The 23,985-nt window shown below is 36.3% G+C and overlaps 1 protein-coding gene across 9 annotated transcripts in view; it reads right to left on the reverse strand.

Annotated features, from left to right (window-relative positions):
* Apc (adenomatous polyposis coli) overlaps nt 1–23,985 on the reverse strand; it is a 107,259-nt gene that overhangs the window by 17,093 nt on the left and 66,181 nt on the right. For 6 of the 9 annotated variants that reach the window (XM_013512936.1, XM_005382146.2, XM_005382148.2 and 3 more), the window contains 6 exons: nt 21,934–22,047; nt 19,730–19,813; nt 13,418–13,519; nt 4,994–5,092; nt 2,751–3,129; nt 819–914 (listed from right to left, as the gene is read on the reverse strand). In XM_013512936.1, coding sequence (XP_013368390.1) covers nt 819–914; nt 2,751–3,129; nt 4,994–5,092; nt 13,418–13,519; nt 19,730–19,813; nt 21,934–22,047 — 874 coding nt within the window. The remainder of the gene's footprint in view (nt 1–818; nt 915–2,750; nt 3,130–4,993; nt 5,093–13,417; nt 13,520–19,729; nt 19,814–21,933; nt 22,048–23,985) is intronic. The other 3 variants (XM_013512941.1, XM_013512942.1, XM_013512943.1) reach the window with 1 other exon arrangement.

Here is a 23,985-nt window from a genome sequence, read left to right on the forward strand (position 1 = left end):
TAGGGAAATCCATTGCACATGAAGTGGCTCAGCATGGTGCAATTTATAAATACCACATGTGCAAAATGAACTGAGAAATAAAAAAAAGCCATTACAGGAAAACTGAGATGCATAAATGCAGATTAAGTGTTTCCAATTTAAATTAGTGTGTTTTTCTATATTTTTCCAGTTTCAAGACACCATGCTGCTGCTTATGATGAAAATCCAGTAAAGTACTGATGAAGGTAAGTGAAAAACTTAGTAATAATTCTTCCTGATGATCAGCAAAAGTGACAGACTTTGAGGGCAGTGAAGTTACTCTGCATTTCAAAGTAATTCAAATTATCCTATCAACTGTCACACAGGATCTACCTTGGCAATAGGGACAAGGAGTGGTTCACTTGATAATTTTTTCAATCTTCAGGTAAGACTTTGGAAATCTAAGTTAGTTTATAAAAAGTAGCAATTTCATGATTCAGGACACTTTCTCCCATGGAGATCAGTATATGATTTCTGTTACAAGTAGGAAGCAGCTGGTAATAGATGTTATTGGCTTTATATATCAACTTATCAATAATAATTTTTTTTTTTTTTTTTGTCTTTTTGAGACAGGGTCTCACTATGCAGTTCAGGCTGGCCTTGAGCTCACTTTATAGCCCAGGCTGGTCTCGAACTCGCAACGATCCGCCTGCCTCAACCTCCCGAGTGCTGGGATTACAGGCATGCGCCATCACGCCCGGCCAACTTATCAATAATTAAACATCTTCACTTACTACATTACAAAGATTTAGAAGTCCACCAGTTTTTGGCTATGGTGTTAAGGAACATTTTTGTCTTACCAAGTTCATTCATTGCATGTCTATGTTCTTCATCAAATGAAAGTTTCATTAGAACACACACAGCAGGACAGATCTGATGTTCAACAGGAGCTGGCACTGAAAAATAAAATTGACATAAACCATGTTTTTTTACTTGAAAAGCAATGATGGTTATTATCCTTTAAAATACATAGGGATCCATAATATAAACCTAATGTATAGAAGCTTAGTGGATCAAGTATTTGCCGAACGGATGAGTAAATGAGTACTATATGTGGAATAGAAAATTGAGTAGCAAAGGGCTTTTCTTAGTTTCATAAAGATGTTTATCACTCATTTGTCCTTGACTGACCACCATGTTCAAGTTCCTTGTAGGTTCATGTTATTAACTCACATATCTAAAAACTTAACATTATGTTTGCTACATAAAAGAATAAAAACATTTGGTATAAAACTGTTTAGCTTTGTTCATAATTTCAATTTAAACCACTGTCATAAGCATTTAAAGTTAACAGCACACAGCCTTGTACAAATCTGATACCTAGTAAAGTTAACTATAAGGATGGCAAAAAGTTGAAAGAAAAAGGTGTCCAAGAAAACACACCTACACATTTGATACTATGTGCAAAGTTTCAAAGCTCATTATTTGATATAGTTTTTAAAAAGTATTTTTTAGAAGTAATAATCTGAGTCCTTTCATAGATGTGCACAGCCAAAGAAAATCCAGAAAGGCAATGTTCTATTGCCAATAAAGATCTCAATGAAGTACCTTATTAGTTCTCATCCCTAGAACAAGCATATAAAGGATCATCTCTGCTTTTTTCTTATTCCTGAAATTTAAATACATTTTATACTTTAGCTTAGAAAAAATTGCTGTAGTGTCACAAGCCATGTTTTCGGTTTTTTTTTTTTTTTTGGTTTTTCTCCGGTACTGGGAACCGAACTCACAACCTTGCGCTTGCCAGGCAGGCGCACAAGCCATGTTTTCGCCATTGCCCCTTTTCCTACTCCCCTAATCAACAGGCTGATATAACAGCATCACCTCCTTATTCTCTTTTGTGCATTTTTACTGGGTGAGAGGAAGACCTTACCTCATATACTTACTGATGCTGGTTCTTGGCTATAGGAATGAAGTTCTATGTCCCCAAAGGACCCACTTCCTATATTCCCTGCTCCTGAGGAGGAGGGGCTGGTGGCCAAAGGTCCTTTTCAGACCAAACAGCTGGCTGCTTTTTTTTTTTAAACCACCAGTCACTGGGGCCCATTGACTGGAACAAGATGGTACAATAGAAGAGCTCTGAGCTGAAAACAGATAAAATCTTTGTTCCTGGCTCTACCACTTGCTAGCTATATGGCCAAAGGCAAATCATTTAGTTTCTCTGAGCTTCAATTTCTAGATGATAACCCCTTCCTTTTCTACTTCATAAAGTTTTTGTGAAGATCAAATAATATACAGTGTGTCCACTGAATAGGCTGATATGCAAGTATAAAAGATTATGGCTTGGTCACTAATAGCTGGAGGAACTTATGCAAAGTTACTTTTCTGAGCTTACCTATGCAATAAAAGAGAGGGGGAACCTAATAGCTCAATTTCTTTCTAGCTCCACTGATCTTTGATTTTATAAATTTCTTTTGACTTGTTATTTTTTGGTTGCACAGCAATGTACACATTTTCTTATGTTAAGTTTTCTAGGAAAACACAGACTTAGCTCTAAAATAACGTTAGCAGCATAGTTAGCTAATATGAATTTTTTCCTCCATTCATCCCCCCCCCCCACCAGGAATAGAACTCACGACCTCGTGCTTGCCAGGCAGGCGCTGTGCCGCTGAGCTAAATCCCCAGCCCCTCCTCCACTCATAAAGACAACGTGTTAACTAAAAATTTTTTTCTACTCTAAAACTGTTACATTTGCTTAGAATCACGCACTATGATGTACACCATAGAGAACATACTTGGATTTTTGTCCTGGTCCATGCCTTGTTCATGGGCTTCCTGCCACTCCCAACAGGTTTCACAGTAAGCTCGGATCTGTTCCAAAAGATGAAGGACTCGGATTTCACGCCTGCCTCTCTTGTCATCAGGCTGTGAGTGAATGATGTTGTGGAGGGCTGCACTGGCCCTGGCCCGAGCCTCTTTACTGCCCCGGGAATTTCCCAACAATACAGAGTCTTTGTCATTGCCATGTAAAAGCTGGATGAGGAGAGGAAGACATCCAGACTGTCGCATGGATATACAGCTGTCCTGGGAGCTAGACATAGCTAGCAAAGTTCGTGACATATCATCCTTATCATGAGTACCAAGCATTGACAACAATGAATACACCATTTCCACCTGTGGGCCAAATGAGTTTAGAAACAAAATTATGACTTTAATATCCAAAAGCCAAAATTAATGAAGAGATGAATGGAATATTTATTGTAACTCATTCAAAGCAAAACAAAACAAGAAAAATCCAGGATAATGTAATGAGTGCTACATCAAAATCCAGGTAATCATCAATATTTGTTTACGTGAATAAATCATAGTAGTGGCATTATACAGAAGAAAGAGAAAGTAGGTTCTTGAATACTTAAACTGCTATTTGTCTACACTAGTTGATGGTAATCTACTGAGTATAAAGAGAAAAAATTAACTGATCTCTTACACACAGGGATAAGATCTCACATACACTGAGGAATGCGCTTTATATAAATTCTTTTTTGAAAATTAAAACAATGGTTTTAAAATTTAAATTCTTTATGTAATTTTAAAAAATGTTTTACTTCTTTTAATCCACAATATAATCAGTAAATAGAAAACTTTTTTTGCAACAAATAATTTACTAAGTGCTAATTCTCAGCAATCATGAATTCTCATTAGAGTGTAAGTGTAATATTGTTAAAATTATATGATTTCTCTTATGCGTGTGAAAATATTTTGTTAAAAAAAGGCTAATGTCTTGAGCACATAGGGAGGGACACTGCCAGGATCTGTAGTTATTTTCCGTTTTTAAAAGCACTTAGTAAGTATGAGTTACTCTCTGAAGAAACTGTCAGGATTTACTTAGAAGGTTGGAAACAGAAAAACAACACTGTTACCCTGGACTGTCGTCAGCTTCATTTAAAAGTTAGGGGCTACTGCATGAAAGTAGGTGGCATCATATACAGAATGCATCATCTCTATAAATCACTGGCTCTCATTCACGGATGACCCCCTACCCCGTAAATCTGGCTACATCTTGGAGACATTTTTGGTTGTAACTGTGGGGCAACAGTGTTTTAGGGGCATCTAGTGGGTAGTGTCCAGGAACGCTGCTCAACATCCATGATGCAACAGAGAATTATCCACACAATAGTTCTGAGGCTGAGATACGCTGCTCTAATATGTACATACACCCAATTTAGGTATGAGGTTTTAGTTTTTTTTTTTTTTTTTCCTGGTACTGGGAATTGAACTTACGACCTTGATCTTGCCAGGCAGGCACTGTGCCGCTGAGCTAAATCCCCAACCCAGTATGTTTTAGGAAGGCACTATAAAGCTGTGAATAAATAGGTTTTCATTAGACCTAGGTTCAAATTTTGGCTTCACTGCTCAGAAGCAAGGTATGTAATGCTAGTTTATTGATTTGATTTCCTGGAACCTCAGTTTTCTGAGCTGCATGGAGAAATTCACCCAATACTTGTTAAGATTTAATGAAACAACAGATATTTTGGCAATATTTTAGTCTTCAAAACACATAGTAAGCCTTAATATTATTATGTACAAATCACTTCAAAGGAAAGGGCATTCTAACTGCCAGTTTTCATACAAATGTATCACTGCATATTAGAAAATTTCTTAGAGTAAAAACTACATGTTGATGTTGGGCAGATCTGGAGTTGAATTTGAACTTCATTACAAGAGCGGCCAGATTTTTTTTTTTCTTCTCATTTAGAGGAATAAGAATACCTCGTAGGCACAGTCACAGGGACTATTCAGGAAGTAAGCCAGTTTGGCTGGAGCTTAGGATACTTCCTGAAAAAGATGATGATGATGCTGAACAAGAATTAATGACTCTGTCAGTATAATCCTCATTCCCCCCTTTATGTTTCTTTGTATAAAAAGATGTCATTCTTTGAAAGACTGAATTAGAATTCTCCTCTAGAAAAAGTACATGAGGAAGACCTTAGCAAAGAATTCACAGTATTAATAACCAGGGTTTATAATCTTTTGTTACCTTGGTTCCCAGGTGACTTGTCAGCCTTCGAGGAGCAGAGTGTGTGCTACTAGAACTCAGAACACTGGCTGTTTCGTGGTCCATTCGTGTAGCTGAACTCTAGAAATTAAGTAAATGATAAACAGCACAATTTAGACTATAAATATAGGTAACCACGTGAAGGTGCTCCCAATGAATCACCTTTAGGGGTAAATAATTAAATATATCATTAAAAGTATGACCACTGGAACTGCTCAAAATCAAAATGTATTTGATAGCTATCAAAACTCACTCAACTGTACATTTAATAGGGGTGTACTTTATTGTATGTTAATCTTGATAAAGTTGATTTTTTAAAAATCCCAATATGAGAGGCTTTTAACATCCACCCATAAAAGCATAAACACCCATGTACTCCTACACAGGGAAACCTAAAGTCAGATTAAGAACATTAATTTGTACAGAGTCCGAGTGGCTCTCCTTTCCAGTCTCCACTCCCTTCATGGGTCTCGATTCTTTTTTTTTGTTTGTTTTTCTCCAGTACCGCGAACTGAACTCACGACCTCGCGCTTGCCAGGCTGGCGCTTTGCCGCTGAGCTAAATCCCCAGCCCCGGGTCTCGATTCTTTAGGTTGCTTAGAGCGCTAGGAATACTTCTCAGTTTAAAGTAGTTACTTGGCACTTCCCAGAGCAGGGAAAAGGGACAGCAAACAAATTTCATTTTGCTTCTTTTGCTCCTGGCCTTCAAGACACAGCTTCTTAGAAATGCTTAGAATATCCATGGCACGAATCTTTGTACATACACCAGCTTAGACTTTTTGTGATCCATCACTTCTATAACGCTACTGCTAGTTTTCAACAGCTTTGCCCCACAGCTATTCCATCTTTTTTTTTTTTTGAGCCAGGATCCATTGCTATGCAATTCAGGCTGGCCTTGAGCTCACTTTGTAGCCCAGGCTGGCTTTGAGCTTGCAACGATCCTCCTGCCTCAGCCTCCTGAGTGCAATGAAAATTCTGCAGTCTAATGGTGGAAAACAGGTATTAGTCAAACAACTACACAAATAAATGTGGAGGAACATGCTATGATAGTCTGTAACAGTGAGATGTGATCTATTCAAGCTTGAGAAACTGATACTTAAGATCAGACACACATGAATTGGGGTTGACTGAGCAAAACGAGAAGAGGAGCACAGGCTGCAAGAGGAAGTCAGTAAACCTGATGTACTTGAAGAAGACCACTGTGGTCCAAGTGGTGGGAGCAGGATGTGCCCTAAAGCTGACAAGATATAGACATGGTGTCTACAGATCATAATAAGGGATTATCATTATTCTAAAAACCAAAGGAATCCAAGGAAGGATTTTATAAAGGGTGGTTCACACTGTGTAAAGATAATTCTGCTTGAGTAGATGTGGGCAGTGCTTGGGATATAGCTCAGTGGTGCAAGCACCTGCTAGGCAAGCACAAGGTTCTGAGTTCAATTTCTGATAACAAAAAAAAAAAAAAAAGAAAAAGATGCACAATTGAGTAGATGGGGGTAGAAAACCAGCTGAGAGGCGGGTAGAATGAACATCCACGTGGTGCTAAAGATAAATGTACGAGACAGATGCTTTGGTGGAGCATGCTATGGCTCTTCCCAGAAACTCATGAGATTGATTCTCATTTTCAACGAGTGTCAGTGGTTATTTTCTCTGCAGCAAATAATAAGAGAAATGAATAAACCGGGGGCTGGGGATTTAGCTCAGCGGCACAGCGCCGGCCTAGCAAGTGCAAGGTCGTCAGTTTGATTCCTGGTACCAGAAGAAAACAAACAAACAAACAAAAAAATAAACAAATAAACAAAAGAAATGAATAAACCTCAAGATGTTGTCATGTGTACAGATTGTATTTAAATAGGCTTAAGGAATCGTCTTTCTTGAGATATGGTCTCTATGTTGTGCACGCTAATTTTTTTTTTTGGTACCAGAAATTGAACTCAGGACCTCACATTTGCCAGGCAGACACTGTGCCACTGAGCTAAATCTCCAGACCCGCCCAGGCTAATCTTAACTCATGAGTTTAAGTGATCCTCCTGTATCAGCCTCCTAAATAGCTGAGACTGGGGTTAAAGGAATATCGGTATAACAAATCACAGACCCATTGGCATAAATCACTCATATACCTTAGGATATGAGAGTAGCTATAGTGTTATTTTATTTTTTAAAAAATAGTGCTATTTTAAAACAGTGACTGAAAGTAAGCAAATATATGGGGCAGAATTAGTGTCACACAAATCACTGATTTAGCGGGTAAGCTGATGAGTGATATTGCCAAACAAACAACTGAATCCACAGTACTATCACCTCCTTTGCCCTGTGATGGGAGATTGAACCCAAGGCCTCTACACAGATTTACATCCCCTTCCCCTTTTTATTTTGAGACATGTTCTCCCTAAGTCACCCAGGCTGGGATCGAGCTTCCAATCCTGTCTCAGCCTCTGAGAGTTCTAGGATTACTGTTGTGAGCCACCACACCTGGCTCTCGATTTACTATTTCTAATAGATCCTCTCCTCTACTAAAATCTTACACTAAAATAAATATGATGCTCCCTACCAGAACTGTAGTGAGACAACCTGAGTGATCGGCAAAGGAAACTGATCTAGTTGTTATAAAAACTTCACACATTCACTTAAAAACAACTTAAACACACAAAAGTATAACCAAAAAAGCAATAACCACAAAACCCCCAACACTTTGCAATACTATTGGTAACATTTTCTGAGTCATTCCACTATGCATATACATGTATATAAACATACGGCATCATATACGCATATTTTAACTGAAGAGTTATAATTATTTTTCTCAGCTAATAATACTTATTAACATTTAATTAGCATTTATTAAATGCTTATTCTTTGTCAGTTACTACACCGTTGTCTGGAGTACAATGGTGAACAGAAGCAATATAGTGCAGCTCAAAGGACTTTCAAAGGAAAGCAAACAATAAACTGGACCAAGTGCGGACATGGGTAGCTGAGAGTACTGTATCTCTTCCAAGGAGGCAGGGACAAGAAAAATGCCCAGGGGAAGGATAAGTAAAACACATACAAGTGAACTGAAGCAGAAGAAATTTCTAGGCAAGGGAATATCACATGGAAGGCCTGGATACCCCTGAGGAGCTGAAGACTTGGAGTGGAGAGAATTGTGAGGAACTGGGGTAGTGGAAATGCTACTAGAGGAGTAAATAACATAAAGAATCTGGATTCTATTCCATGGATATTGAGCAGTCATTGAAAGATTGAAAAAAGAAGTGATACAATCAGATTTGCATTTTAGAGGGATCACTTTAAGTACAATACGGATACACTGAAAAGCAAAGGCTGAAACAAAAGTGCGGTATTTAATAAACAACTACAAATTCATTAATAATCTGTCTCTCTATTTTTACAGTCCTGGGGATTCAACCTAGGACCTTAGCACTGAGCTACATGCTCAGCCCTTTTTCACTGTTTTTTAAAATTTTGAGACAGGGTCTAAGTCTCTAGGTTCGCCTAGGCTGGGCTTAAGCTTCTCCCTCAGCCTCCCAACAATGCTGGGACTACAGCAAGCGCCTGACTTATGAACATTTGAGTTGTGAACTTTCACAGGTGTAAGACCCACTGTCGGCTTGTGAGCAAATCTGGCTTATGAATAACTCTCCTAGAATGGTACTCATTTGTAAATCAGGGACCTACCACAGGCAAGCACCACATGCCTGGCTAATTTCTTGTTTTTAACATTTGTATAAAGTACTACATAGGTTCCACTCTCAGTGTGGAGAGCAGTGGTCTTTGACAACCCTCCCACTCCCATCTCTGTAACTTAAATGTCATTATTAGTAAAGCTGATTATCTTTCCACATTTACCATTTTAATTTTCCCTCTGTTTCTTATTCCAGCTTTTTGCCCATTTTATAGTCTGAAGAGCTGACTCATAAATACCCTATAAATATTGAGTTTTAACTTTTTGCTTACTATAAATATTTGCACGTTTTGTTTACTATAAATATTTGCACATGTTTTGTTTACTTTATGTAAGTAAGTCCTGTAAGCTTGTTATGATTTTCTGGCATGCTGAAGTTTCACGTTTTCATGTGAAACCTATTGATCCTTTATGGTTTGGGTTATCAAAGATCAGTGCACTCTGCATTGCTAGTGATAAGCAAGCAGACATTCTTACAGATTGCTTTTAGTTGTGTGAAATGGAACAGCCTCGCTGGACAGCAATTTTGTAAAACGCACTGGTTTATAATGTGCCTGCTGTATGATTTATCATCATATCATGTAGGATTTCATGCTAATGGAATAACTAGTCATGTCTGAAATCATGTACCGCATGACTATGAAAATTCTATCCCCATTTTCTTCTAATCTTTTTATATTTGTAATAGTTTTACTTATTTTTTATTAGTACACGTTTGCAGTACACAATGTCTACGTTCCTTGTGTGGAGTTGGCATTGTACATAATGCATCTTAATTTTTTCTTCATGTCCTTCCCCTTTCCTCCCTCCCCCTCCCTCCATCTCTCAATCTCCTTCCCACGTGAGAAAGATCTATCTCCCTACTTCCTGTTATCTTTTATTTTGCTCTTTATATTTTGGGTTTTCCATATTTAAAAAAAAAAAACCCATGTCACACTTAAGCCTGTGTGTCCTGATTTACTTCACCTAACATCTTGGTCTCAAAGTGCATCCATTTCCTAAAAATGACTTCTTTATGGCAGAGTAGTGCTCCACTGTGTATAAATACCATATTTTCTTTACCTATTCATCTGTTTATGCTCATATAGGCTGCTTCCAAGACTTAGCTGTCATGAATTGGGCTGCTATAAACACAGGTATGCATGTATCACTGTAACACGATGTCTTTAGTTCCTTGGAGAAATTACCAATGTTGGGACAGATTAGAGGGGTATAGGCAGACAATACAGGGCAAGACCTGGGTGCCTGATGATTGTAAAATTATCACATGCTTATTCTGTGCAGAATGAGAATTCTGCATTCTGTGCTTGAGAAATCTACCCCTTGTAAAACTACAACTAATAATGAACTCAGTGAATTTTTAAGAAATTAGGAAAATAATACCATTCACAATAGCATAAAAAATTAACTAATTAGGTATTAACCTAACCAAGGAAGTAAAAGACCTCTACATAAAAGTCACATCAGACTAAAAAAGAAAATCAAGGAGGACATTAGAAAATGGAAAAATGTCCCCATTTCCTGGTTAGGCAGAACCAATATAATTAAAACAGTCAAAGTAGCTATACTTCTAAATCTAATATACATATTTAATGCAATCTCAATCGAGGTACCACTGTCATTTCTCACAGAGATAGAGGAAGCAATCCTAAAATTTATATGGAGTCAGAAGAGATTCAGAATAGGAAAAGTGATCCTGTGTAGGTAGCATCATAATTCCAGACTTGAAGTTATATTATAAAGCTACAGTGAATAAAATAGCATGGTGCTGGCACAAAACTACTCAGGTAAATCAGTGGAACAGACTAGGTCAAGCAGACACAATCCCAGGCACATACAGCTATTTGACCTTTGATAAAGGAGCCAAAAACATACACTGGAGCAAAGGTAGCCTCTTTCATAAATGGAGCTGGGAAAATTGGATATCCATAGGCAGCAGAAGATTGAGCCTAGACCCATATATCTTATCATGTACTAAACTAAAATAAAAATGTATCAAAGATCTAAATGCTAAAGCAGAAAGACAATCTACTGGAAGACAAAATGGTACAACTCTTGCAGACACAACCATAGGCAAGAACTTTCTGAACAGAACCCTCATGGTACAAGAAATACCGTCAAAAGATAGGATCATATCAAATTAAAAAGCTCCTGTACTGTAAAGTAAACAACAGAGTGAAGAGACAATCTAGAGAATGGAAAAAAAAATTTGTCAGCTATGCTATGGACAGAGGACTAACATCAAGAATACAGGAAGACTAAAAAAAAAAAATAGACACCCAAAATAAAAGACCTCAAGGTCAGCCTGAACTACATAACTAGACCCTATCTCAACCAAACCAAGCCAAGCCAAGCTAAGCCAAGCCAAGCCAAAAGACCCAATCAAAAAGTGGGCAACAGAAATGAACAGACACTTCTCAGGAGAAGTACAAATGGCCAATAAACACATGAAAAAAGTACTCATTATTGCTGGCCATCAGAGAAATGCAATTAAAACTACACTGAGGCTGGGCATAGTGGCACATGCCTGTAATCCTAGCATTTAGGAAGCTGAGGCAGGAGGATTTCCGTGAGTTCAAGGCCAGGCTGGACTACATAGTAAGACCCTTTCTCAAAAAACAAAATAAAACAAATAAAAACAAACCTACACTGAGATACCACCTTGCTCCAGAAAGAACAGCTATCAACAAAACAAAACAAAACACTAATAATAACAAATGTTGGTGAGGATGTGGGAGGTAAACGTAATGCTACTACATTGTTGGTGGGAATGTAAACTAGTACAACCCATGACAGAAATCAAATCTAGAAACTAAAACTAGAAATTTCATTTGACCAAGTTACCCACCTCATTTCCAAAGAGTTAAAATCATTGTATTACAGGATACATGCATTATAGGAACACAATTTATAATAGTTAGATCTTGCAAACACAGTGTATACATCCATCGAAGGATGAATGGATAAGGAAACTGCTATTTATACACAATGGAGTACTATGCTACCATAAAGAAAGATAAACTTGGGTATTTGTAGATTAATGTTAAGTGAAATGTCAGACATACAAGCTCAAATATTGCATGGTCTTTTTATATGAGAAACACTATACATATATAACGTAATTATATAATATAAAATATATTTAATATAATTATATAATGCAATTATAACATAATTACACAATACATAGTATTTTATATATTATATAAATACATAAAACTGATTGTATAGGTGTGCTCTTTCTCCAAGCTATTCTGTACATTTTTGTTTTCTTAATTACCATAAGGACTTTGTTATAGTTTTATTTTCTATTGTATTTCAAGATTACATATATCTAGAAATTTAAATCTTACTGAAAAAATAATTCTAATGCTCATAAAAAGATATAATCTAAAAATGTTTATAATAATACTTAAAGTTTACATGTTTATTTATAATATTTATATAATATCAAATATGATCATAATATATATACATATATACAGAGAGAGAGAGAGAGAGAGACCCCCTGACTTATGAACATTGGAGTTGGGAACTTTCACTGGTGTGCTATATAAGATTCACAGGGGTACTGTGTAAGACTTACTTTGTTGGATTATGAATGAATCCGACTTAATGAACGTTTTCCTAGAGTGGAACTTGTTCATAAATTGGGGATTTACAGTACACACAAAGAGCAAGATAGAAGAGAGACAAATAGGGAGCAGTTCAAATACTTTTCCAAATTACAAATTCCATTTCTTTAAAAATATTTTAATATATATGCTATATACTAAGTTAAAGGCTAGCCTGAATTATAGTGAGTCTTCAAAAAAAGTGCTATTTGGTTTTATTTATACTACTAGTTTATATTAAGTTTGTTGAAAAGAAAGTTTTGTGTTATTATCTGTTTCTTTTTTGTAAGAATCTTTTTGGTTTATGCCTTGTACTCTGGGTAACTACTTTGAAGATAACGATACACATTATAATAACTATTGTTATTCTTTTTGTACTTGATTATGATATTTTATTTTTTCATAACATTAAAAAATATAGTATTTTTCTGCTGATAATAGGAAAGTTAAGGCCAACTTAATAAAATTCTATTTTTAAAAATAATCACTCAATATAAAACTATTCATTGTAGGCAATCTGGGGAACATAGAATACTTCAATATAAAGTTCTGTCACATTGGGGTGTACTACTATAAAACTGATTAAAAAATTGGCATTTTCTAAGTCTGCTAAAAATAATATGCCAATAGTTAAACATGTTTAGATTGTATCTCTTTTTATGAGCATTAGAATTTTTTTTTCAATAAGATTTAAATTTCTAGATATATGTAATCTTGAAATACAATAGAAAATAGGAACTATAACAAAGTCTTTATGGTAATTAAAAAAACAAAAATGCACAGAATAGCTTTGAGAAAGAGCACATCTATCCAATCAATGCTAGTAATAACTAGGTCAAACCACATACTTTAAGTGTTTTTAAAAAAAATTTACAATAATCATTTTAGATTAACACAGATGCATGACCTAGAACTCATATCTATAAATTTTGACAGCATTACAGTCAGTATGTAGTAAAGGGGAAAAAGGCATTTTTGTATCAAATGCTTCTGGATATATTCACCCTAAGGAAACAGTTAAGATTTACAGATCATTTTGAGAACCATCCTCCTCCATGCTCCTTTTTGAGTACTTAAAGCATTAATTTAAAAATGTCATAGAAGACTTTACCTGACTCCCAGAAGTTGCCATGTTGACCTCTGCCACTCCTTGACCTTCATTCTGCCGCTCTGCCTCATGTACGCCGGCTTCATGCTTGTTCTGAGATGACCTCTGCTAACACACAGTTAACATCATTACATACAAAAATGGTGCTCGCTTTCTTAACCCACAGCTTCTTTTATTTTTTGCTGTAATGCTTTGAATGCATCAGTTATCCAGGCTGACAAAGGCATGGAACTGAACGTTACACTTCACAACCTCCAGCATGTCTAGCAGTCGACTCTCAGCACGAGGAAAGTGAAGTATGTCCCTTGAGCATTAGAGCTGCACAAGACAAAGGATTTTCTGAGACTCACAGAAACACCATCCTCCACCAGCTGTGCTCATATCACTGTCAGGGATAAAACCCAACGAGACCGAGTGACTGTCTTTTCTGCAAAGGCATACAATTCTGGCATTTAATGGAGCTGCAAATACAACAATTAAACTATCGCTTAAGTTTAAAAATTCCTTCTGTGTAGGCAGATTTATACACAGAATATATATACATTTTCTGTTAGAAAAGTCACATGAAACCAATGCCAAGCTAATAATGAACAAACTGAAAACCTTTCTAATGCAACTACCATCTGTTACATGAAATGAAAGATTATATCTAGTAAAAGCAGTCATTTCAAAACAGATTACATCTAGTACAAAGCAGTCAGTCTGTAAAAACACTGCAGACCCAAAAAACCCAATTTTCCATTATCCTTTACAGAAGCCCCTATGTGCTTACTCTAGAAAAATGATACTATGGAATAAAATTTACCTTTGAAATTTGACATAATAGTAGGTAATTATACAAAGTGGCTTCTATTGGAGTTTCTTTAAACATCAAGCTTTCCTAGACCTTTTAAAAATATGACTTAAAAAACTAATTTACATGTGACATTTCTATCAGTGTTGTAGTTACATGTAAGCAAAGTGGGGTAGTACTTAGTAATTCAAAAACAGAAGAAAAACAGTATCACCTGAAACTCATACTATAAAAGACAATAAAATCAACAAGAGTGGAAACAGATGAAGCCAACAGAGACAAAATATATTAAAGACCACTAAGTCTATGAAGATGTGATACTAACACAAGAGAAGGTGTCAAAATATTTATAGAAAAAATAATTACTGACCATCTGCCTTGATCAGTTACTTGTAGGTGTTGGGGGATACAGTGCTAGCAAAACTAGACATTGTTCTGTGTTTTCTTGACGCTTAGTCTCTTAAAAAAAGAAAAAAAGTTGAAAAAGCTTACAGTCCATTCTTACTATCAAATAACAAGACAAAACAGTAAAGTTAAAACTGACAAGTGCTATAGTATAAGGTACTATAAGAACAGGTAACAGGGATATGACAAGGTCTGGGCCTTGTTAGGACGTGTCACTTAAATGGAGAACTGAAGAATTACTAGTTAGTAGAAAAAGGTGCAGAGACAGAGAAAAAGCAGTCTAGATGAATAGGACCTGAGATGGCAGAAAGTGTAGCTTGTTACAGGAAATGAAAGAATTACGAGCCACAGCTGGTGGTGCATACCTGTCATCTCAGCACTATGGGAGGCTGAGGCAGGAGGACTACAAGTTCAAGCCCAGTTTAGGCAACTTCATGGGACTCTATCTCAAAAGTTAGAAATGAGCTGGGATGCAGCTCAGTGCAAAAGCCTGTGCTGGGGAGGTGTGGGATTTTGATATGATTAGAGCATTAAGTGGGGAAAGTAGGATGGTAAAAACAAACACACGAAGAACACTTAATGGTTTTGTTGAATTTGAGTGCGGCCAGAGGTACTCTTGTCTTTTAAAGTTAAAATGAGGGCACCTCATTATTGCCCCACATAATTAATACTAATATATTAATAGCATATAAATTGACTTATGTCAAATTTTAAGTGACATAAAGCAGGCAGGACACAGAGTAAAGCAGTTATGAGGACAATGTATTAACCTATATATACGAGAGGTGATGGCACTTTGGAAAAAGCAAGCAGGAATACAAGTACAAGAGCTAGAGTCCAGTAGTCTTGGAGGCTGAAGCAGGAGGATAGCAAGTTTGAGCCTAGCCTGGGCAACTCAGACCAAGACCCTGTCTCATAATAAGAAACATGAGGGGCTGGGGATTTAGCTCAGCGGCAAAAGCACCTGCCTGGCATGTGCAAGGTCGTGAGTTCGGTTCCCGGTACCGGAGAAAAACCAAAACCAAAAAAAAAAAAAAGAAACATGAAAGGGCTGAGGATGTAGCTCAGTGAGAAGGGCCTGGGTTCAACTCCTAGGATCACAAAAAATGAAAAAATGAAAAAAGGGGTTACAGAGGTAAATCTGATAGGGTCTGGTGCCACACTGGCTATGAGGAATGGAAAGAAATCTGGTTTCAAGTGTTGTCCATCCAACTCAACAGTGAAGGTACTATGCAGAGACAGGCCTGGAGAAGGATGGAAGTTCTACAGAAGGGTGGGTGACAAAGAGGGATCAGGAGTATGTGAGTTAATTATACTCTGAGTATGTTGTATTTAAAGTGGCTCTGATACATTGAAGTGGAAGTCTAGAGTAGGAACACAAATTTAGAAATCTGGAGAGGGCTAGAAAAACAAATTTGAAAGCTAATAGCATACAGTTGATAGCCGAGACTCTAAGCATAAATTAGACTGTTTTAGGGAAAGAGGACAGAAAAAAAAAGGAATGCCTATAATGCATGTCCAGGTAAAAGATGAACCTAAAAGATCAAAGAGGTGGAAGAAACCAAAAAAGTGATGATATGAATACATTAAAAGTTTTTAGGAAAATCTAATGTTTACTATGCATTAATGACTTAGCATCTGTTAATTTATTTAATCCTCAACCCTCTGAAGTACTGTTATTGTCTCTACTTTGCAGATAATAAAACAGAGGCACAAAGAACTGAAGTTACTCGTTTTCAGTTATGCATCTAGTAAACAGTGAAGCCAGAACTGGAATTACAACCCGGTCTGGCTCCAGAGCTCCATCTACTATTTGACATTTACTCCCTCTTTTCTTCCTTCTTTCTTTAATTGCTTCCCTTGCTTTTCCACTGTCCCAAGGCTACAGGCCCACCTGAACTCTTGGGTCACTGCACAAAATTACTACCGCTGGAGACAAGAGAGAGTGTTGCTGATTCCTAGGAAAGAAAAATTCGAGTTTCCTCGTTGCTGTACTTGCTGTAACACTTCTCCAAGGTTTTCTATTCTAGGACTGGGCAAAATTTTTTAAAAACAATTCTGTTGAGGTATTTATATAACATAAAATTCACATATTTTAAGTGAACAGTTCGGTAATTTTCAGTAAAGTGACCAAACATCACCATAAGCTAGTTGTGAAACACTTTCACCATGCCAGTAAGACCCTTACTGCCCACTCACAGTTCCTCCCTGTTCCCACTCACAGCTCCAGGCAACCGCCAATCTACTTCTTGTCTTTATAGGTTTGTCTGTTCTGGACATCTCATATAAAGGGATTTATGTTTCTGGCATATTACACTTAGCAGGCTTTTAAGGTTCACTCATATTATACTATGCACCAGTAACTTATTACTGTTTATTGCAGAACAGTATCCCATTGTAAGAATATACCACATTTCATTTATAGACATTTACACTGTTCCCAATTTTGGGCCACAATGAATAAGGCTGCATATCCAAGTTAAAGTCTTTGTGTGGACTTATGTTCTTTTCATTTCTCTTAAGATACCTGAGAGTATGACTGCAGAGAGAGTGCGATCTTTGTACATCTCTGAACCCTTCCCCTTTCCTGCAGTTTGCTCCAAGTATCTCTCATTTGGCTTTTCCTGACCTGTGCTCTTACAATAAAACTATAATCCCAAGTATAGAGCTTTCAGTGAGTTCTGGCGGTCACCCTACTGAATTAAAACTTCAGGGGGCTATGGGACATCCTACATCTGTAAGCCACTGGACAGAAGTGCGGGTGAGTTAGGGACAACCAAAATTAGTGGCTAGCATCTGAGTTGGAGACAGTCTTAAGGACTCTGCCTTTATTCTGCAGGGCCTGTGCTAACTCCAGTTAGGTTGGAATGGACTTAAACTGCAGTACACCCACTTGAATGAAACTTATAGTCCGCTAGCAAAAGAGTGGGTGGCTTGGGGACACTAAAAACTTATGGAGTTCTAGCCACATGTGGGGGCACAAACTTGTAATTCAAGCTAACTGGGAGGCTGAGGTAGGAGGATCACAAACTTGAGGCCTGCCTTGGCAACTGAGACCCTAACTCAAAATGGAAAATAAGAAGGGCTGGGGGTATAGAGTGCAGTGGTAGAGCGCTCCTTGGTGTGATCCCCAGTATCACAGAAATAAGGGACACTTGTTGGGGTTAACACTAAATCCAGGTAAGTTAAGATCAGAACTGAACTGAACTGGAGGACACGATGATGTCAAAGAATCGGTATCAAAATATAGTACCTGGCAACAATTTTCTTTCTAAAGTTTAAAGAAACTGCTGCTCTGCTAAACTGCTATTGTGAAACTGTTTTCAGCTTTCAGAACTGGCTTTTTAAAGTCTGAACTCACTATGCTCTTGTTCCTTCATGTAAAAATGTTTCACCTTCCTTCTCCAGATATTCAGATTTTCCTTTTATCCTCAGTGATCTGAATTTCATCATGATCTGCCTTACTGTGGGATTATTTTCATCTGAGGTGTCAAATGAGAAAGACCTTTTTATTTGAAAAACTATACCGCCTTGGTTCTGAAGAACTTTATATGATGATTGTATCTCTATAATTTTTAAAATTTTCTCTCTGAAGCTCCTTTATTTGGATAGCAAACCTTCCTAGGATGATTCTGATGTTATTTTTTCTCTTGTCTTTTTTGTTCTATTTTCTGAGAAATTTATCTTTTAACCTTTTTATTAAGCTTTTTTGTTTCTGCTATTATAATTTTAACTCCCGTGGAGTTTTCTTATTCTCTAAGTGTTGTACATACCATCTTTTTCTTGTTTCATGGATACAATATCTTTTCTTACTATTCATGTTAATTTTAGTTTTATTTTTAAAGGTTTTTCTTCCTGCAAGAATAAATGATCTATCACCAAATCATTAGAAACTTTCTTTAAAAAAATCTAGTAGCCATTAGTGTCCATCCAGATTTGAGTGGGCTATGTATGAAAAAGTTAAATGAAGCTTTGTGCCTGAGGGATGGAGTCTGTCAGCTGTAGTGGCCCTGTACTGTGGTCTAGCTGGGCTAATGTGCTCGTGACCCAATATAAGAAATCTTTAGCTCTTATGTATATATGCTTCTTTTGAGACAGGGTCTGGCTATGTAGTTCAGACTGGTCTTGAACCCACCATGTAGCCCAGGCTGGCCTCAAACGCATGGCAATCCCCCTGCCTCCGCCTTCCGAGTGCGGGAATTACAGGTGTGTGCCACCATACCTGGCACTGTTTTTTAGGTTAGCTATGTTTCTAGGAGAAATTCCTTTCAGAAACTTGCCCAGTGATGACAAGCTTGGATGCCAGTGAGAGTTCCAGCATTAAGTAGAATTTTTATCTACTTCAGTTTTACATATGGTGCCCCCAACTTCAATTACAATAGGCTTAGCCCTACCTAAAGACCCTCATCCTTTCCAAAGGAAAAAATTGCTAATTTTTTTGTTAGACTCAGAAAGCAGCATTGATCCAGCTGTGCAGAAGTTCTAGAGGTTTTATCTGCTTCTTAACGGATTTTCAATTATCTTGTTTTTAGCCTCCCCACCTTTACTCTTAATTCTAGAGGTAACTAGCATAGCTTATTATGGAGCCTTTTGGATCCCATAATATACACTGGGTTGCTTCATGGCTTTTTTTTTTTTACTGTTGATTCAGTGATCAATTCTCTATAACATGCTAGAATAGTTACCTGCTTTCCTGCTCCTCAAATTTTATTACTGTTATCTCCCTGGTCTTTGTGTCTTTTTTACTTTATTCTTTTTATTTTTTTACTCTAATGGGGTTTGTGGAATAGGCACAGGTAAACGTTTATGATCAATTCTTGCTATGGGTTTTCTATAAGGAAAAAGTTTACAGATTGATGATCGCTAAATTAATTATTTGACTATATGTAAGTTGGTAGCTGATGTAAGGTATCTATATTGATAGCTGTACAAATTGTAACTACCTATTATGAAGACATCAAAATAGTCAAGGATTTTGATAATTTAACTCCATGAAAAAATTATACAGTGTTTTAGCTCTGTAGAAGAATATTGGTATTTCAAGGATGCCACATTACTTATCTTCTTTTCTAAGGACTACCCATATTTATACACAAACAAAAAGGTAATTTACTAACCTCTGCTTCTGTTGCTTGGGACTGTAAAAGTTGTCGTATACGAAGTATGTCTTTTTCTATTTGCTGAATTCTGGCTATTCTTCGCTAAAATAGGAACCAAATTAGGAATATTTTATTTAAAAATTGGTGTTTTTCATGAATGCTAATAATAATTAAAATACATAAATCATACATAATAATTATATGATGCCTATCACCTAACAGTTCAGGTTTTTGTAAGCTGCACACACACACACACATACACACACACAGACATCACTGATAAACTGGAGTTAATTCAATTTTTACATTAATAAAATTACATTTAACTTTATATATCTCTAGGTGTGTTTAGTAAAACTGTACAAATACAAGTCATGTATCAAATTGTATGGCGCATATATTGAGAAAATCAGTATTTAGAAGTTATTCTTAGGGGTAGGGGTGTAGTCATGTGGAAGGCCTTAGGTTCCATTCCCAACACTCCCTTCAAATGTTATTCTCCAACATATTTTAAGAAAGTGAAAATTACAGTGAATTTTTTTTACATGAATCAAGATATTAAACTACAGGGAAAGAACAGCTGATTTGCTGTAATATCAGAGTTTAAACAGGAGAATCTCAGAGTTATGCCTGATATGAGTCAGTATTTTTCAGACTTTTAAAAATACCTACTGCAGCTAACATTACTTTTATTTCCAATAAAAAGATCACAAAGATGGCACAGCTTTTACTTTCCACCACAGCAAGATCATCAAATGGCCACCAAGCAGTAAATGCAGAATGACTTACATGGAATTGAAACAAAGTGGGAAAAGTATTTTTAAAATAATTTTAGAGCTACTGAGTTTTCTATGTATCTTAACTCTAACCTTATGAAATTCTTATTAAATATTTTTTGGTTCACTCTTTAGAGTTTTTTTTTTGGCAAGCAATTCTATCATTTACAAGTAACAAATAATTATTTTCTTCTTTTTTAGATGGCAAATACTGTGGTATTTATACCATTTTATTTTTCTACTTGCATCTATAGCGGAGTCCCTAAATAAAGTTAAATAATAGCAATGGCATATTGATTGAAATTATGATACAACCTATTTCTGTCTTTAAAATTAATATGAAGTATGTTTCTGAATTTTGGTAAATACTTGTGTTAAAAAATTTCACTCTATTCTTACTTTATTTGAAATTCTTATCAATCCTTCCCTTTGCAAGTGAGAGTTCCATATTTTTCTCATAGTCATTTGATCTTAGCCTATAACCACGGCCCAACCTAAACAGAATACGCATTATATTTAGGGAGCTATGAGAACGCCTACGCTTTGGGGAATGGAAAATGTCATATTAAGTGATTTTAAAACTATGAAATACACTTTATGGCATACAAAATATGTTTATACCACAGGTACAAATGTAGGTCACTGTCCTTTTATTTGTTGTTTACTTAAACGAAATCTTTTCTTCCAGTTTGTCTCAAACATTAAAAAAAAAAGTTTCTCATCCTTCTCTTGGAACAAGCCAATCATCAAAGTCTCTCAAATATATCTGTATAAATACAATAGGGCAAAATTCAGCAATATATGAAAAGGCTTGACAGACAGCAAAGCTAGTTATTTCTTTTCTTGACATTAGTTCTGGGTAGATATATGAGAATGTTCTTCACCCAACTTATTTCATCTCTCCAAATTCTTTTTCCATGTTTCTTCTCTATTATCCTTGAGCAAGAGTTACCTTTTTTTTTTTAAGTACAGATTTTGAAGAACAGTTATATATTCTGAATGTTGTTACATCTATTTAGATTAACAGGTAAAAATCCTGAAGAATAGCTGAAGCTAGCTTTCAGCCACCAGAAGACAAACACCTTTCTTTCCCTTGTAATTCCAAGGTAGAACAGAGAACTGGGGGAAAGGAAATACATGAAGGAGGCAGAATTATGTGCACATGGGTTATAGTGTTCAGCAGTTATGAATTCTCATCGTGAAACAGTGCTAACATAAAGATAAGACTTATGTGTGTGTACGCATGTGTATGTGTGTATACACACATGCAACACACGTTTTTTTCTTTTCCTTTTGTGCCCTGGGGTGTCGAACTCAGGGCTTTCTGCACACTAGTCGTGTTCTGCTACTGAGCCGTATTCCCTGCCCCATAAATATCTCCAGTAACAAAATGTTATCAATGTCAACAGAGCTATTATTTTTATAGTTTAAATGTACCTAAGTTACCTGTGCTCGCTTTTCCATATCCTGGCATGTGCCCAGTTGCTCCTCCATTGCAACTCTGATCTGCCTTGCCTCATATTCCAATTGCCTTCTGGTCATATCAGTTTGTAAGGAAAACTAAAACCACAAATAACATAAAATATTAATATCTCATTGTGTTTGTCTGTTTATTAGCAAAATAAAAAAAGCGTGTAAGCACCAATAAAGAAAATGGATAAGCACATGTGTAAGTCTCAGTGCATGGGGAAATTATTTTTCCTCTAGAGTCCTAAAATTTCATTGTAGGTGCTATACTCAGTCTGGGTTGCTGATGTGATAGAGAGTTAAAACACTGATTGTCCTATATTCATAAGTGGCTTTAAGTCAATCGGATTGTTTCATTTAAAATATGTAGTTGGTCCAGTTACAGAGCGCCTAACTTTACTTCCTTTGTGATTCTCACCCATTGAAGATGCACTATTTATAATTATTAAAAACTAGATTAATATGGACAACATTAAGAAAAATCAAGAAACAGGCCCAATATCCTTAAGTTTTTATCTTGACATAAAGTATTGACTACCATATACACACAGATTAAATAGAACTTTTCCATTTGTAAAGTAAAAAAATAAGGTTAAAAAAAGCCTGTAAGTAATATAGATAATCAAAAATAAACCAGTAAAAGCAACACAGACTTTGATAAAAATTCAAAAGTGAAGCAAAGGTGAAACAAATGAGAAATATTTCATAGTGTAGGTAATAACTCATTCAAAAACTTACGACTCTTATTAAAATTCCAGGCACTATAATAACTGCTAGGCATTTAAAAGGATGAAAAGCGGAAAAAATACAGTACCATTAGATAAAATGATAGGTAAGAGTTGTAAAGGGCAACGAAGGGAATGGGGAAGCATTACAGGTTTTTCACATTCTGTGTGCCTACAGAAAGCTCATGTGACTCATGTCTGACTCAGAACAGCATTCTGGTCTAAGAACTCCAAAGTGCATTGCCATTTTAAGTTAGAGTAGGTTTTACCCTTTTCTCTTGGAACATATACAAAACATTCATATGCAGAATGTACTGCTACAGGCATAATCAAATTTTGGGCTACATTACACATGAAACAGTCTGCATATTATTTCTTATGCGCACTGAGTCAGCTGAGCCTTCACTCACTGTCCTCCACTTCCTGACTATCCCCTAAAAAGTGCTGAATGTGACCACAGCATGTTGCAACAATATGGGCTGGAGCTGATGCTTTCCACAGTGTCTAAGATCTTGATAAGTACTTTCCATATAAAAGTGTTCATTAATTTGTTTCCTCTACATGAAACCAAAATTTGTATAATTAAGTAAGAGTTATAAAATACAAGCAAGTTTAAGTTCGCTAAATGTTGCTAGTGGTCCATAACAACGCCTTATATATCCTATTAAATCAGTGTGATTGATTATTTGCTAAATAGGGAATAACAAATTTATCTGACAGCTGAGTTTTACTTCAGACAGTAACCAAATGTTGAGTTGTCATATACACCTAAGTGCTTTCCTAATACTGACCGTAGAGACACACTGTAGATTTTATATATTCTCTATTTACCAAAGTCAACAGTAAGCAAAATCATGCTGTAGTAATTCTGTTTATAACAATCCCACAAAATCCTTCTGGATTCCTAATCTTTATCTGCTAACAATTCTCCAATAACCACCTTCCACCACTTATGTTTCCTTAATTTCCAGGAAAAGGTTAAGGATACAGGAAGAGGAAGCCTTACCCTCTCTCTCAGCATCCTGAAAGACTGTTCAGGGAAAGTGAGTCTTTAAAAAACCTCTTTTCCTAGTTCCTGCCAACCAGCCTCTGTGCAGCTTTACTATGTGTTCTGTAGGAAGTTTTCCGTCTTTCTACTTTTACATTTTTATCCATAATCTTTTAAAAGTGCTACTGGTAAGTGAAAAATTTAAGCTAAGGAAGCAAGTTACATTTTAAATAGTCTATTTTCTCTTTCAAAAAATTAAATATTTATGGACAACAGTTGAATACACTCGAGATTATTACTACATGCCATCACACACAC

The sequence above is a fragment of the Chinchilla lanigera genome, unplaced genomic scaffold (assembly GCF_000276665.1).
Source record: "Chinchilla lanigera isolate Chin_1 unplaced genomic scaffold, ChiLan1.0 scaffold00017, whole genome shotgun sequence".
Lineage (NCBI taxonomy): Eukaryota > Metazoa > Chordata > Mammalia > Rodentia > Chinchillidae > Chinchilla > Chinchilla lanigera.